We start from the raw sequence: 14881 nt of genomic DNA, 5'->3' as shown, positions 1-14881 counted from the left end.
CTTTTATGTACGTCAATTCGAGCGTAAATTTTCAATAACCTTTTCAAAACACAAACACACCTTACGCTAAATGAAAAGCGCGAGCTTGTTTCAATATATTGACATCGAAAATTATTCGCCCTTCAGGAAAACCGATACAATAGCTTGCAGACCACATCCGTGGAAGTTAATACAGTTTGAGAGAAAATTAACAATGTGGTGGTCCTGCAAATTAAATTTGCTGCTCTGTAAAGTTATAATAGTACGGTATACTGAACGGACCGACAGGACGTAATCTAATTAACCATATATTGTTCCGCAATAAGATTGAGTTTTTGTACAAGTTTACTAATTAAGAAGATTCAAACGTGAAATAATTCATCAACGCAGTTCTCATGAAGACCAATGGTATGCATTCACTTTACATCTTCATATAAATTTTAGCTAATGCCCCCTCAAATTGGAGGAAATTCGTATTATTCCCCAATTATAACTTGGCCCATATGCAAAAATTAGGGCAAAATATAACGATGATGTTTCACCCTAACTTTTAACAAAGGAATTAATAATCCGCATGTAATGAACGCTAATGATAGAAAATGTACCGCAACGCCAGCCCCAAAATTGAATCGTTTCTCAATGAAGGGATTTTCATGTCACCCTTTTAACGAGAAACACAGGAAAGTCGTTATGAAATATTTTAAAAAAAAATGGCAGTAAGTTAATAAATTGAGACGAAACGTTCTATTGACAGCTTAAGCATACCATAACATTTCAAAGGCGGCAGGTGTGGCGCCCATAAAACTCGTCGCCGACGTTCAGCTTTCGATCTATATACCATTTTAAGTTTGAGATTAATCACAATACCTGGTGGAAGGTAGTGTGGGTGCTGTAAAAAGTGAACTTCTACACCAAAAATTAATGGCGGCTAGATTATTTTATGAGTTGTCGAGCTTCAAACTTTTACTATTTAAAGCGTTGGTAGGAAAAAAACACAGTTTTAAACAGTTACTGCTCTCATTTTAATTTTGTTACACCTACTCCCGTTTTTAGGTCAAGTACTCCTGGTTTATTGATTAAGCTCCTTAATAATTCTCTAGTATCTGAGATGGGGAACTTCTTAGACATTAAAAGTGGTTCCATGGCGTAAGGTTGTAGGTTAGTGAAATTTATGCTGTTTCTATAAAATTCCATTATGAAAAGGGTATGAAACTTGGGAGCTTTTCGGAGCTTTCGAAGTTTCAGGCGAGTTCATTGTAAATTTAGGTAATAGACGGTTCCATGACGGCATTGTAAATGGGATGCTTGGCCACATAACGCTGGACACAGTTAATTTGGTGTGCAATAGAGGTTGCGAGATCTCCAAAGGTGGAGAACTGCCCTCAACTTTAGATGAAGGATCTTAGATTACCTTGCAGTCGTCGCAGTGGTGGGCAATTGAGTAGGTCTGACCGCAATCGTAGCGGGTTAGCACCTCAGCAAGTTCACACGAGATTCGAGCGGCCAACGCGTCCACCTCGAGCAGTGCGTCCAGCAGGTGGCGGCAAGTTTCGTCATCTTGGAGCGCGCTTTCGGGCATCGCCGTATCCACCGCGTGTTCGCAGCAGTGGTGCATATGAAGTCCCTGCAGCGCGCGCCGCCTGCGGTCAGGGCTGGAGCCGCGGCCGCACACCTCGTCTTTGTGCGATTCTTCCAAATATTGAAGGCACTGAGTAGTACTGTTGCCGGAACAGGGCGGCGGACAAAGGGGCCCGGGGCCCCACATGGCGGAGCACGCGCCCTGCAGGTCGGCCGCGCTGGTGGGCTGCAGGTCGCACGCCGACAACCAGGGGTTGATGACTTCGAGCGGCGGGGTGGCGGCGAGCGCCAAGCCGGCCATCAGCAGCAGCGACAGGCCCGCCAGGGCCCGGAGCATTCTGTGTTGCAGGGCGCGGTGGCGGCTCGGTCGTCGGCAGTCACGGGAGCCGGGAGCATCGCTGCGGGCGGCCGGAGTGCCCCCCCTCGCGGCTCCAATCGCCCCCGGGGGCCAACTGCCAGGGCCCGCTAGGCCGCCCGGGTGCGGGCCCCCCACAGCCTACGCTCATGCTGCATGCTCACCGTTGCACATCACATCACTGCACTACTACACACTAGACGCTCACGAGATGTCCGCCATCTTGAGTAGGTATGTTGGTCACAGTCCTCCCCGCCCGGGCGCGAGCTGTGCCGGCCGTCTCTCGCTCGACACTGGCGCGGTGGCGGCGTCGAAATACGCAAGCGCAGCCTAAATCGATAGCCGCCCCCAATCAATCGCGCCACCTCGCATGCACGTTGATAATTCGTTGCAACAACACGCACGCGGTCAGGTGTCGACACGCTGCAACTTCTTGTTTGACGACAGGACGGCGCCTTTTGTAGAGATTTTTCGCACTACACGCAGTTTCAAATTCACCGAAGCAAAATTTAAAATCACTCTCTCTATTAACTTTCCAAACACAAACAGAGTTTCACAGGAAATACATTTGCCTACTCTACCCACATTCCTCAGTTTTACCACATCTAAGCATTAATGAAATCCGTTTAAATATCAAAAAACACGCTTAAAAAATAATTAAAACGGATGGACTAACCTAATCCCGCGCAAAATAATTACAGAAAGTAAGTTTCGGCTTGCTAGTTGGTTCGAATCCGTAAGTAATTTCAACGATCACTTTTGCCTCTATCAGTTTTTGTAATTAAAATTCCGCTTCCCCCATTATTTTTATCACGTAGGTAGTATCTATCGAATGTCCGTTTTCAAATTTTTCATTTGTCCAACTCATCGAACCGCAACGAATTTCTAATATTTGTTAAAGAATACGTTTGCAAAAATTAATGGTTGCTCATTTACAGCATGCACGCTACATTAAATGATACGCAACATACCAGGAAAGTGAGGTTTTTTTATTATTCCACAAAACGAGACCGGGGTATGTAATTGAAATAAACTTTTCGGGAATTACTGCAATTTTCATTGTGAAACGGAAATGAACTGAGGTAAAGCAAATCTTTCAGTAGAAGTTGTAGACAAATTGAATTCATTAGGTTACATGCATTTCGAACTTTTTTATGCATTTTTTGAATTGTTTTTTTTTAACTAAATGAGATTCCAACTTGCACTGTCCCCATATTTATCGGATGATGTCAAAGCAATCTATATTTCCTGGCTCTCATCGCAACAATCTGATGACATAGCCGATACAGATGTCCGTATAGGTTAGTTGCATCGAAGTTCTCAATTTATTTTAATCCGTATGTACTTAAACACCGACAGCTTTAGCATGGGTGTATTTTTATGTGTGTCGATTCGCATACACCCATTTATAAACCGGAACATTTAGTAACAACTATTCACGCATTATACAAATGAGATAAAAATTAGTTTATGCAACTGTGACTATTTAATTTGGTATAAGAAATAATGTTATGGAGGAGAGAGATCCATTTTGGAATGTGCGTATTGAAGTTCATCGGTAACATTTTTGCGGTCCTTCTTGTGAATTTACGTTTAATACTATTATAGTTTATTAATGGAAGAGTTTACACTTGGTACTACAATATCAGAATCAGTTGGCGTTATTATGGGAAACTTTAAGATACGGTGTGGGGGTTTGTGGGAAAAATTAACAAACAATCAGTTTCATGTGAACATTTCCTACGCCATCTTTAATTGATTAAGCGTTTGTTTAAACGTCCACCTATTTTGAGGCAAATTTATGGATTATGCATTACTGTAAACTGTTTTGCCGACAAAGGTTATTATTACAACTTTTTCGTTTAGTTTTTTTGTCAAACCTCATCATTTAGCAAGGCTAAGAATTTTCTTACAAAGAACAGATGAATTACTTTTTGGTTTCCTTCAATGTCTGTCTTGACATGCATGGAAGGCACTAATCTTAAATTTTTATAACCCCTAACGACTTATTGTGTATGAGGCCGGATAACCTTGCAGAAGCAATACGGATCTGTCATTGAGAATAAGATTTCTGTTCACGCACGTAGCCGACAATAATTTGCGCCGTGCTGTGACTGAATCGCAGACAGCGTATGCAGCTTCTGCCTCCCCGGTGGACCAGATTTCTTGCACGCGGTATCCCGTATTTTCGACGCACCAATGGGCATGTGAGTTGGTTCCCGTCATGAATAATTCTGGCAAGGGAATTCTTTACAATTAGTGTGACGAAGTAACTTCTTGGAGTAATTATTTTTTTGTGTCGAAATGACATGCAGGCTGCATCTGTCCTCTCTTAGTAGTTTCATTACATACAGGAAGGGACTAATGCTCAGTTGCACCAACAAAATTGCCTTGCTTAAAGTGAACTCGAACTTAAAATCTATGGCAACGATTATTAAGACAAGAGTTGCTATGGCATTAAAGTTTATGCTTAACGATAAGCGATACTTAATTTTGACTGTGCAATTGGCCGTTTTAGTTGACATTAAAAATGAAAAACTTATAAAGGATGTAAGAAGCTACAGAAGGCCAAATCAAGACTCTGACCATTTTTTAGTTGGAATAAAGGTGAAGCAAATGATACCAACTAATACAGCAATACATAATGCAAGGCAGAGGAAACAAGCAAGAATAGTTATACAGGAACACAATTCCCAAATAAAATTTGAAAAAGCAGTGGAAGAAAAGTTAAAAAGGAAGGAACAACACAAAAGTATAGATGAAAGGGTGAAGTGGATAGAAGACAATATAAAGTCTGCAGCACAGACATGCGTTACAAGGCCACACAGACCAAATAAGGAATGGTACGACGCTGAATGCCAACAAGAGGTACAGCAAAAAGAAAGAGCCAGGATGAAGATGTTGCAAGCAAATACAGAAGAAAACAAACGCAACTACGATGAGCACCGGAAAAAGTGTAAAGCAATATGCAGAGCGAAGAAAAGAAAACACCAAGCTAAAATATTAGAAGATATAGAAGAAAAATATAAAAACAAGGAGATTAAAACTTTTACCAGGGCACAAAAAAGGTCAAAAGAGGGTTCCAGCCGACAACAAAAATGTGTAAGGATAAAGATGGGAATTTAATAGGAGATCAAAAACAGATAATGGAAAGATGGGCGGAATATTTCGAGGATCTACTCAACAAACGTCGAGAAAACGAGAAACCATTACAAACGAATCTATCCACACAGGCAAGCAACGATGCACATGTAGAAGCTCCGGAACTGGGCGAAATAATAAACATAATACTCAGGTTAAAGAACAATCGAAGCCCAGGAGCAAACGGAATACAAACAGAAATGATGAAATATGGAGGAAGAAAGCTACATGTACAAATATTTGAACTGATACAGGAAATATGGAAAAATGAAAAGATGCCAAAGTCTTGGAGCGAAGCATTAATCTGTCCACTTTACAAAAAAGGTGACAAACAAAACTGTGAAAACTATAGAGGAATAGCTCTGCTAGATACAATGTACAAAATCTTAGCCACTTGCATAAACAACAAATTAAAAACTTACTCAGAAGAAATACTAGGTGAATACCAATGCGGTTTTCGACAAGGACGATCAGTAGTAGACCAAATATTTGTACTAAAGGAAATACAGGCGAAAAGTTACCAGTACCAACTCCAAACGCACCTTCTGTTTATCGATTTTAAGCAAGCCTACGACAGCATTAAGAGAGAACATCTGTACATGGCGTTGAAGGACCTTGGAATACCGCATAAGCTGATCAGATTGATAAACATGACCTTACAAGACACGACAAATATGGTGAGAGTGAACGGAGAATATTCAAGAAAGTTCGGAGTCAAGCAAGAACGGTTTGAGACAAGGCGACCCACTGTCAACTACTTTATTCAACCTCGTGTTAGAAAAAATTTTGAGAGAAAGCAACGCCAATCGCCAAGGCACAATTTGTCACAACAGGCACCAAATCCTCGCATTCGCAGACGACTTAACAATCTTAACAAGGTCAAAAGACGAACTACAAAATACTGCAAAGAAGATTATCACAACTGCTAAAAAAATAGGATTAGAAATCAACGAAAACAAAAGCAAATATATGGTGTGGGACAATAAAAAATGTGACCAAAACAACCATTTAAGAATTACAATAGACCAAAACAGTGAGTACCGATTTTCAGAGGTAGGTGTGTTTGTGTATCTAGGGACAGTAACATCAAAAACACCCGGGAGTGCAGATGAAATTAGTGCTAGAGTAGCTGCAGAGACCAAGAGTGCTTTCGCGCTAAAATCAATAATAACGGGAAACGTGTTCTCTAGAGCAGTGAAACTCCGAGTGTACAAAACTATTATAAGGCCGGTAGTGACTTACGCATCTGAAGTGTGGACGATAAGAAAACAGGAACAGTTGTTACTCAGCATATGGGAAAGGAAAATTCTGAGAAAAATTTATGGAGGTAAAAGAGTGGGAGACACATGGGAACGGAGAACAAACAAAGAAATGAAGGAGCTGTATGACGATGCTGATATAGTAGGTGTAGTAAAGGCACAACGAATAAGGTGGATGGGGCATTTAATAAGAAACCAAGAAACCAAGAAAGAGTTCCCAGTAAAATTTGGACAGCAGAAATCGGAGGTAGAAGACGAGTAGGAAGACACAGAACCCAGTGGAAAAAGGAAGTCGAAGGCGATCTAGCGCAACTACAGGTTCGGGAGTGGAGGGCAGCTGCTGAAAATAGGACAAAATGGGCATCAATTGTCCACCAAGCCAAGGGCTTACAAGGCCTATAGTGCTAATATATATATATATATATATATATATATATATATATATATATATATATATATATAATGTAAGTGGTGTTTTGAGGTTAAAGGTTTCTTTGGCTCATGTTAAGAGCTAAGAACAGTACTAATCCATAAAGCTCTAACCATGGTAGAGTTTTCTTCAATTTCATCGGGGCCACCTTAGATTTGGCCATTAACGTGGCGGTTTTCATTTGCTTCCACCGCACCCTCGCGGGAAAATCTTGAACCTGGATTCCGTCTGTAGAAGGTAACTGGTGACCTTTTGCAATTCCTCAGCTTCTCCTTTCAGCAGCAGGTCATCTTACTGCGAAATGGCTACGTCTTCGGCGTGGACTTCTCCAATTTCTTAGAATTTTGTCTGTGCGGCAGTGTCCAGTAATGGACACGAGGCTTTGCTTGAGCACTCCACATATATGTAAGCTTTGAAGGTCCGTTTTTGTCAAGGATCTACTGTAAACGTTTATCGAAAAATCGCATCTATGTGTGAACTAATTTTTCACGTGCGCCTTGAATTTGGGTTTATTTGAAGGACTATAACATTTTTATAAAAGTCGCTGAATCTCCTAAGATCAAAAGTTGAATATCCGAGTCCGGGACCGAGTTTTACCCACCAAGTCCAGTCAAAATGCGAGTCCGGGTCCGGGTCCGGGTTTTACCCATACCCATTAACGTTAGAAACGTGCCGTCGATGGAATCCCGAACAGTGGCCCCTCGATTCATTTTGAGTCCTTCCGAGTTTATTAATATTTGTTTGATTGTCACCGAAAACCCAAAACCCTTATATGCCCTAATCACACGTTATTCTTCGTGGATTAGATTATTGGAAGCAAAGGTGGTGATTTGTGTAATGTAGTGAAAGTTAATATTTCTTATCTGGGCGACTTATGCCCGGTTTCACAAACGGTGATTAAAATTAATCAGTGATTAAAAATATTAGAATGTTAGCCACCTTTGATTGTACGCTCATTTGTTTCCCATTCTAATATTTTTTTTCGTAATCATCGTTTGTGAATCCGGGCATTAAACTTATATAAACAAATTTACCACCCATCTCCACAACACCCTTTCATAAGCCTTTCCCGAACGTGTGGTTTTTTGACCCCCGATTAATTGTAAACGATTTACGTAAAGCGCACCTCAATCGGGGATTATTTTGTATCTATTTTGAATCTAAGTATATGTTATTTCCAAAAATGCATTTTTTTTCTATACGAGTCATACATTTTACACGCACCTGAAACGCGTATATATCTACTATACATATCCTCTCTGTCTAACAACATTACATCAACACCAGTATTCATTCATTTTATGACGTTCGGCCTGAAGATGACCTTTAGTGGTCGAAATCCTAGCAAACAAATTTTAATAACGTGTTAAAAAAAAGTCACCTTCCTTCATGAATCCACACGTTTCCAAAAGAGATGGAAAATTACATCCAACGAATTAATGGTGTAATCTATGTTTTCAATAGAGATCAGTCTAAACCGTTCCAATGCACTGTGCTGGCACCCATTTCTTGCACTAATATACACAGATATGGTATGAAATATTGTAAATCTAAATATGCACAATTGAAACAAGATTTATAATTTGCAGTCTTTAATAAAAAAAAACAATTGTCTTGGAAACCTCCAAACCGCCATTTTCACTTTGGGTATTTATGTACACCCAAAAAGGTTTTTAGCTGTACTTCGCGGATATCCAGCGTACACCATTCTATTCATGCTGTCATATTTATAGTAGTAGCGTCCTTTGAAGAAGTAAGTATCACCTCCAATAGATGTGGCGGCGTTTATATTGTTAGGAACTCCATTCCAGTACCAAATCGGTAATGGGAAAATGTACTTAACGCGCATTCCCAAAGGTTTATAACTGTTGTACATCCAATACTTGTCGCCTGAATAAAAGTTTTTGATTAAACGGGCACGTTATTCAAGCGCCTACCTCTGAAAAAGTACAAATGTCCAGAGCCGCTCCATATGAACGTCGCGTCTATGTGGCTCGGTACCTTATCGTACCCATCCTCTATCAACTTTGGTTCGCCGAATTGCTTATTCAAAACATACTTCCACATATACAATCCCTTGTAGAAGATGGTCACATTATTCCAACTTGTAAAGGCGGCATCAATCTTACTGGGCAAACCAGGCCAACGGTTTTGAATTAGATCTGGACCGTCCACCATTACGAAGTTCGGCAAAAATTTCCAATATTGGTTATTTTTAAGTACGTACACGTAACCATCGGGCGCTGTGAAAATCGTGTCAATTTTTGGATCCCTGCAAAGCTCGGTGTTATCTCCCTTTGGAGAACGAGCGTCGCTCGTGTGACTCGCGTAAAGAGTCGTTATGCCTTTAATATCGTCGATATCTAATCCGGCATTGCGATTGTAGCCAAGATAATATGGGTACATAACAGAGGAGCGTTTACTGCTGTGGCCCAAACCTAAAGAGTGGCCGATTTCGTGTATAGCAATTTGAAACAAATTTACACCCTCCCCTTCCATTGTCCAAGTTTCGTCTTTGTCCAGAATTACAACACCGTGCGTCTGGAAGTGACAATTACAATATTTAAGGATATGAATTGTGCGAACTCACCGGATGCAATGCGTAACCGATACTTCTCCCTTCGCCATCTAAAGATCGGAAATTGATGCTAATATCACTAGTTTCCGTGTTTTGAACTAGTTTGAAAGACATTTTAACATATTTCGCCCACGCATTAAAGGCACGTTTAAACTCCGCGTGCACATCATTGGAGTTGATTCCCAACGGGTAGCTATCAAACCTGTACAGAAGATCTTTTTTGGCCCAAGTGCTGTTACCTAAACTAACAGCATACTAATAATTGACCCCGCGTTCAGTCGACATACCGAGAAACGTGTATCTTTTGGTTCGCTCCTTTTCTTCATCGGGTTTTCCACATCGCGGCCTTAACATCATATCCATAGTTTCGTTATCCATTTCACCTATGATGAATTTAGTGTTCGTTTCAAGAAAGGTTATTACATTACCTGTAGGTTTCATGCCAATGAAATACTGGTAATCTTGAAGAGCTGCTTTCATTTCATTGTCCGTTGCTTTTGTAATTGGCAAGTATCCAAAATCGTGCAGATAATTCTTAATTGAACACATAAAGCCTCATCATTTCAAAAGAATGTTGCACTTTATACTCACCATCACCATCGATTTGTTCATATTATCCGTTTGGTTTTGGATTTGAAATAAGACGGGAAAGAGGTAGGCGAGATAGTTCATCGTGTAGTCTGTTATAATACTGCTAAGTCCGTGGTCACTCTCCCATTTTTAAGTTTAATGATTACATTATCGGAACGATTGCGGAAACTTTATTTGCGTAGATAAACTGCGGGTTTTCACTTCAGGAAGTTGTCAACAGTGAGCGCTTTTTGGAAGATATTGAGCATCAATTCGTTAAAAAACCGCAAAAAGTGACGATTCAAAATGTGACGGTGTTCTGATGTGCCATAACGGCAATATTCGATAAAGCGTGACTGATTCGGCACTAAAATAACGTACTTTATTAATGCACAGGAAGGTGAAAACTTGTATTTTACTAAAAATTCGTCTCGTTTGGTTTGCTTGGGCTTTCCTTGCCAGATTATGTCGTTCACATTAACTGATATAACCGTAAAAGTTAGAAAGTATCTTAATTTCAGTTTCACCTTTATTTAAATGCGGTTGCGCTAATTACAGTTTTGTTGCTACACATCAGAAGGAATACAAGTAAATGAAATACAACGCATCATTTTTTAAAGAAGACGCCCAGAATCAAGGTCAATGATATTACAATTTTATTGAATGATGATATGGATAAGGATAACTATGATTAATGATTCGGCAATGTTTGTTGTTTATAACCTTGTAAATTAACTTTAGGTCATCACCTTTATAGTACAACTCGATATGCTGCTGAAGATGAAAATTATTTAATTGTCTCTGCATCGATTATATTAATGAATCTAAAATATATGCGTGTTTAACTGTCATAAATACCTATACCTATAATTGTGAGCCTGATGTACGCAAAACGGAATTATTTTTTGCGCTACTGGAAAGCTCTTAACATTTTCAATTTATAGAAAGATGAGATGATTATATCGTTCCTACTGTATTGACATTGACGGTGTTTGTAATTTGGCGTACACTTGTTTAAATTACCTTGAACCTCCATCCTGACCCTTACCTATTATAATTAGTTAGTTGTGTGTTGTCTTGGAAATCTTTTGTTCTTGGGATTTTTCGATGTAAACATTCCTTATGGTTTTTTAAAACTTTTTTGTAATCTCATTTTTTTGTGGTAGGCACCTATACATTGCACCTGCGGAGAACCGTTTTCGGGATCTCAGCTTAAACATGTTCCGGTACGGAAGCGTAGAAGGGGCATACAAGTTATTTGAAATTAATCCACAGATCTAACTCGCAATTTACACTTTGGGAATGAAAAAGAGCTGCCGGATCTTTCTGTGAAGTCACTAGGTTTTCCGGCGATTCCGATGGCCGCCCCGGCACGAAAAGTAAGAATTATGTAGGTAAATAAAAATTCGAGTATAAATGGTTTTATGATTTGTTTATTTGAAATAAGCTTTATTTTATCTAATTATACACAGTTAAAATAGGTACTGCAATTGAATGAAAATTCGTGCATATATTTCAACTAGGGGTAATACTGAGAATTTGAGAAGTGAGAAGAACATAGAAAGCTCTGACATCACCCCTGTCAGGTGCATTAGTAGATCTACCTAAAAATTCCGAGAATTGCACCTTTGGATAAATATAAAACGTACCTATTGGCATGGACCAGAGTCCTCCTGAGCGTTGTAAGGAGTTGTAAAGAGGTAAAATCTAGAAAAGCGCATCGAAAGCTGTGGTAGGTTCATTTAAGGGACACATTAAACCTTTTTGAAACAATTAAGAACCTTCTGTGCACTCCTTAGCAGTCGACAAAACCCATCAAAAGCCCTGGAAAAGTTTAGAAAACTATTCGTAGAAGATTGTGATAAGATAATAATTTTTTAATCAAATTTTGTTGAGCTATTGTGTACTGTACTCCCAAAATGAATTAATCTTTTTCTAATGGAAATACCCCTTTTCTGTGCGATTTTCATTAAATAGGGTCATGCTGAATAAGAATTAGGCCGGATGTCCACCAAATCGGGGCGACGAAGATCGGTCCAACTGTAGTCGTATCCAGATTGATCCGGCCGACTAAAATTGGCAATTCATGTCCATAGGTCGATCGCCTTTCGAACGATTTTTATCGGGTTGACAGTTAACATATAAATGTCAAGTGAAGACGAAGCAGTTGTCATGCTTTTGCACCACAGGAGAAAGAAAATTCGCCGCCACAGTTATTCGGTACATCCGTACATAACTAATAATAGAAAAAGAGGTGCTTTCATTTGTGCCCGTAAACTTGCGAATTATGAACACAAATTTAAATGTATGTATCGTATGTCCAAGAGTAGTTTTTTCCTTTTGGCTGACATTGCTCGACCATGAATTGCCAAAAGGGACACCAATTACAGAAGATGTGTCACGGTAGAAGAAAGATTATCAGCACTTTTGATTATTATGACACACTACTGCCGACAAATGATCGTGCAAGAGCGTCGCGTCGGGAGAAAATAGTCGGTTGCGATTTCGATCGGTCCCGACAAAAATCGAGCCTGTGGACAGGCTTCATTAGAAGCGCACGCGCGCGATCTTTATCGGACGATTCATATCGCACCGATCTTGGTCGTTCCGATGCGGTGGACATCCGGCCTTACATTACCAAATTGAAATTTAGGAATTTATACGTGGGTAATAATCCTGGTAATCATTTACCAGTACCCTTATAGACTTATCTTTCCCACATTTCTAAGAATTAGTGCAATTGGACCTAATAACCAATTCCCAGACAAATCAGTAAATTTCCAGGAGATCTGGGAATTTTTTTGATTTCCCATGTTGAGACGAACTTCGGTAGACCGTTCAAATCGGTGGCTTTAAATTAGTGAGATCAAAAATAAATAAATAATAGAATTAATTTATAAACGAAACGGTAGATGCTGTAGTCTTCGGCAAACGGGCTGGTTGCTCTCGGACACCACCAAGAGGTTTCAATCCTTGCTCCTGGTAAAGGGTGACGGTTTCCAATCGGTTTCGGCGGCCACAAGTAGACAGCAGACCAAGTTCCAAGGATCGGACGAGTACAGCAAGCAAACAGCAATAATCAGAGAAATGTTACGACAACGCTTCCGACAAGAATACCTATGAGGCGAGGAAAAAGTGGATGGATTGGCTACTTGGGCGAGTAGTCGAGATGCAACTTTTCTAGTTGTAGTTCAGAAACCATCATATTTTAATACAACTTATCGCAAGAAACGACAAACTTTTCTGTTTCATAAGATACGCTAAAATGTATTCTGTAAAATGACTAGTTCAAAATTAGAAAATTGTTGTCAGACGGACAGGCAGGTCGATCAATGCCAAGTGACACATTTCTCTAATAATTTTTAAATTGAATGAAAAGTTAAGAACAGGCGAGCGATATGCCTATGTGCAAATTATCATGTCGTAAATTATAATTAACAGGAAACGAATTACCGCGGATTGCGAATTATTCCAATGCAAATTATCCGGGTATAAAGAACTCAACTTTACATTCAGTCTGTTAAGGTGGCGTTTACAATGAAAAAGTGGAAATTTGTTTCCACAATACCTTCCTTCTGGCTATGCAGTTTTGGTTGAAATAACATTCATTCAAATATATAATGTTCCCACATTTGCATGAAACAAAAATTATTTAGCTAATTCCTGCACTTTCGCCGTTATTTTAGCAAATAAGTTGTTAAAAAACTCCCATATAAAATATATATCTTTCATTTTTATCACACACTGATAATAATTAGGTAGTTATCAAATTTAACTTCATGCACAAGCTTAAACCTTTAGCAACCATCGGTCGTTAACAGAAGTTAATTTTTTTACCTGGAAACAAAGTTATTGAGGAAATCGCAAAGCATCTTTTGCACTTTTTGTAAACGCCACCTTAACATTCGTCTTTGAAACGCTGGCGGAAAGGGCGAAGGATCGTTCAACTTCTTTCGGAACTGCTGAGGATAAATCCAACCCTCCCTATCTTTTGGAACCACGGACGTGGAATAAAGAAGTTTGTCCTTCAACACGAAGTGGGCGTCTAGTAGTATTTTAATCTATGATCGTAGTCAGTGGCGAATTTACATATATGTGCACACTTAAGGCACGTGCCTAGAGGCGGCAGCTTTAGGGGGCGGCATTTTTTCCACTATATTTATTTTAGGTAACATTTTAAGTTTTAAAATAAGTGCCCTAATAATGACAAAAATGTTTAATTAAAATTATGAAATAAATTGGAATTGGTAGATAGTCTTTTCATATTTGTTTTAAAAATTTCATGTTATCATTGGATTTTTATTTTAAAATTTATTGCAATTTAAAGATTATTTTGGGGCGCATATCTTTCGGTGTGCCTAGGGGCGCAAACAAATTAAATCCGCCACTGACAGCATTTTATTAATGCGAGCTATCGAAACTAGAGGGTGGATTATAAACAGTTCTTTAACATGTCTATGACCCTTTTAAAAGCCTTTGATTTTGGACCCACTAATTTGTTTAAAAGGTTCCCCTTTTCCATTCACCAACACCGACAACAGCGATTTTTTTTGTTACGCAAAACAATGTTTGAATAAAATTAATTTGACGACCTCTTTAAGGGGATGAACTAAAACGTGAAATGTAGCTTCTATCACAACATGAAAAGCCAACAGAATTTTGCAATTTAAATAAGTGCGGCTTTATTATTGAGGCGCAGGCATCCGCCCAATTACCTTGACCTATCTCAACAAATTAATGTATTTAAATTTCTGTACCTACAGCCCATTGGGCGTTATTTGACATTAAAAATTATGTACTACAATTGTATTACAGCAACGAATTTCACACATAACGCACAAAGTCAGTATAGTGTTCAGGATTATATTTTATCTTTTCGAACTACAAGTAATTCTTCTGACAGAACTCAAAATGTTTACGTTTGTTAGGGTAATGCGTATAGGGGGTAGGTGCTATTGATTTCTTAGAGATTCATTCAATCTTATTCGTCC

General features: G+C 39.2%; 1 protein-coding gene and 1 long non-coding RNA gene across 2 annotated transcripts; one reads left to right on the top strand and one right to left on the bottom strand.

Moving 5' to 3' along the window:
* Positions 1-8306: 8306 nt before the first annotated feature.
* On the bottom strand, positions 8307-10051 carry LOC116182295 (matrix metalloproteinase-19-like). The gene is made up of 6 exons (XM_031502821.1): positions 9912-10051; positions 9749-9854; positions 9608-9703; positions 9333-9559; positions 8680-9283; positions 8307-8632 (listed from the first exon to the last, which is right to left on the bottom strand). Exons 1-6 carry the CDS (start codon positions 9990-9992, stop codon positions 8394-8396), a joined length of 1353 nt encoding a protein of 450 aa, XP_031358681.1. The 5' UTR covers positions 9993-10051; the 3' UTR covers positions 8307-8393.
* A 105-nt stretch (positions 10052-10156) lies between these two features.
* Positions 10157-11710, top strand: LOC116182296. The gene is made up of 3 exons (XR_004147474.1): positions 10157-10290; positions 11057-11116; positions 11166-11710. It is a non-coding gene; the product is annotated as an uncharacterized LOC116182296 (long non-coding RNA).
* The last annotated feature ends 3171 nt before the right edge of the window (positions 11711-14881 follow it).

This window comes from Photinus pyralis, unplaced genomic scaffold (assembly GCF_008802855.1).
Source record: "Photinus pyralis isolate 1611_PpyrPB1 unplaced genomic scaffold, Ppyr1.3 Ppyr1.4_unclustered_Scaffold450, whole genome shotgun sequence".
Lineage (NCBI taxonomy): Eukaryota > Metazoa > Arthropoda > Insecta > Coleoptera > Lampyridae > Photinus > Photinus pyralis.
The sequence above is the reverse complement of the archived record's forward strand: the minus strand, read 5'-3'. Positions and strand labels throughout refer to the sequence as shown.

What these genes read in the sequence shown, in the direction of transcription:
- LOC116182295 (XM_031502821.1), bottom strand. Translation starts at nt 9,992, where the DNA reads ATGAACTATCTCGCCTACCTCTTTCCCGTCTTATTTCAAATCCAAAAC. An exon ending in CATTGGCATGAAACCTACAG is followed by an intron (nt 9,704 to 9,748) that starts GTAATGTAATAA and finishes AATTCATCATAG; the next exon opens with GTGAAATGGATAACGAAACT. An exon ending in CAAAAGATACACGTTTCTCG is followed by an intron (nt 9,560 to 9,607) that starts GTATGTCGACTG and finishes CTGTTAGTTTAG; the next exon opens with GTAACAGCACTTGGGCCAAA.